Source organism: Aspergillus affinis, assembly GCF_023601865.1.
Source record: "Aspergillus affinis strain CMG 70 chromosome Unknown NODE_84_length_165147_cov_86_321009, whole genome shotgun sequence".
Classification (NCBI taxonomy): Eukaryota; Fungi; Ascomycota; class Eurotiomycetes; order Eurotiales; family Aspergillaceae; genus Aspergillus; species Aspergillus affinis.
In genome coordinates, this window is record NW_026515865.1 from 1259 (window position 1) to 3182 (window position 1924).

Genomic DNA, 1924 nt, shown 5'->3' on the forward strand with positions numbered 1-1924 from the left:
AAAAAAGAGGAAATCTCAAAATCAGAAGAAAAGAAATGCAATCTGACTCGAACGGCTCGCGCTTGCAATGCTAGATATATGAATAAAAGAAGTAGATGCAACTTGGGCGGACCCAAGGGATGATGAGATTGGAAAATGAAACATGGAAATGGGTATGCAATTTTAAAGGAAAGAGACACAAGGAAAATAGGGTTCCCAGTAGTGTTTTCTCAAAACAACTGAACTGGGTTGCTGATTCAGAGTTCAATGATAGACGATAAGATCATGTGAAAATATTGCACAATATGCAAAAGAAGATAAAAATTCAAGTAGTCGAATATCGCTCGTCAAGGATATTGGTCTACTTCAGAAGTTGGTTCAACCGGTGGGTTGGTTCAATTCAGTAACCAGTGCTGAATCCCATCTGAGGTTGAAGGAATTGTTGTGGTTGAGTGAAAGTGGCCTCAGGCTGATAGACCTGAGAGCTCACATACTGCATGCTAGGGGGAGGGGTCGGAGACGGGGAGCAGGTGCTGGTACCAGCAACCCCCTTAACGAAGTGGGGGTTAGCACCGTTGGCATAGGCCTCGGTCTCCGGTGTGATGGGCGGCGTGATGTAGCCATGGGGCATGCTCGAAGGGTGCGTCTTCTGGGGGGTAGCAAGGCCCATTTCGCCCTCGTACGGCTTGGACTCCGTGGTGACGTCCGAGGGTGGGCTCGGAGGGGAGTAGCTCGCAATGGAGGCCTGGCGGGCAAGGAACTGCTCCAGGATCTTCGAGACCCGGGAGTAGTGGGTCGACGAGTACTTCCGGGACAGCACCTGCGAAGGCTGGTGAAGCTGTTGAGAAAGACCAACCAAGGTCATGGAATCGTATTGCGAGGCCCATTCGGTGTGACGGGGCTGCGGCCGGTTGAGAATGCAACGGGAGAGCGCCAATGAGGCCCGAGCAAGGTCCGACGACGGCTTCGAGACAAATTCCCGGTGGAACAGAGAGATCTCCGAGATGTACAAAGCCATGTGCTCGACCTCAGGGTCGTAAGGGGTGTCCAGGACGGCAACCTGAAGGAAGCTGTCCACGGTGGGGTGACCAATGGTCCAGCCCAAGGTCTGCAGAACGTGCCACTCCATCTGAACGAACATATCGTCATCATACAGGGAGCAGCACATCGACTTCAGCTCCTTGATGGTAGGCACGCGGTCCTTCTTGTCACCATACTTAGCGGCAATGAGCAGAGCCGCACACCCAACCAATTGATAGTGTCTCTTGTACACGACACGCTTAGAGCAGTATCGATCAAGCAGGTTGATGGTCAAGAACAGCGTCGAGGGGAGGAGCTGGAAGGCGGTATGGGCTTCGATGAGGAAGTCCAGCAGGTACGGGCGCATGAACCATTGGATTTCGGTTTGAATATCGATGGATTCGACGTCAGGAAGCGTGGCAGTCTAAGATATCTTCCGTTAATTTTCCGTTTTGACACCTTGCACTTGGCAAGGGGGTATGGGAAGGCAAACGAACATCCATGTCCAGCATGTGCGCCAGAATGTCATCACGCAACTCCTCGCTGGCCACTCGGGACAGCTCGTCGGCGATGGCATACTGACGCTCGCGAGCGATCAACTTGGCATGCTCCTTCGGGTCCATGCGAGGAGCAGGGAAATCGTCATACGATTCAACGAAGAAGGTATCGCAAGGCTGGTAGCTGGAGGTGGGACGCTTCTGGTAGGCCATGGTGTCGAAAGTGGTGAAGAACACAAGCAACAGATATCAATCCCGTTATTATTAAAGAGTGCACCTGATAAGAAACAGTTTCTATCAGGGAACGACGGAATTAAGAGAGTGACAGTCGTCAATGAATTAGTATGGAATAATGAGTGGAATTAGTTGGGCAATATTAAGGAATGGCCAGTAGGAGACGATAGTCTGGAATACTGGAGGCAACGAAG

General features: G+C 51.4%; 1 protein-coding gene across 1 annotated transcript; it reads right to left on the reverse strand.

Moving 5' to 3' along the window:
* Positions 1–379: 379 nt before the first annotated feature.
* On the reverse strand, positions 380–1709 carry KD926_010657 (G1/S-specific cyclin; the record flags this gene model as incomplete). The annotated part of the gene is made up of 2 exons (XM_053103042.1): positions 380–1423; positions 1497–1709. The coding sequence occupies 2 exons, from the start codon at positions 1707–1709 to the stop codon at positions 380–382; spliced, it is 1257 nt and encodes a 418-aa protein (XP_052953509.1).
* Between the last annotated feature and the right edge of the window lie 215 nt (positions 1710–1924).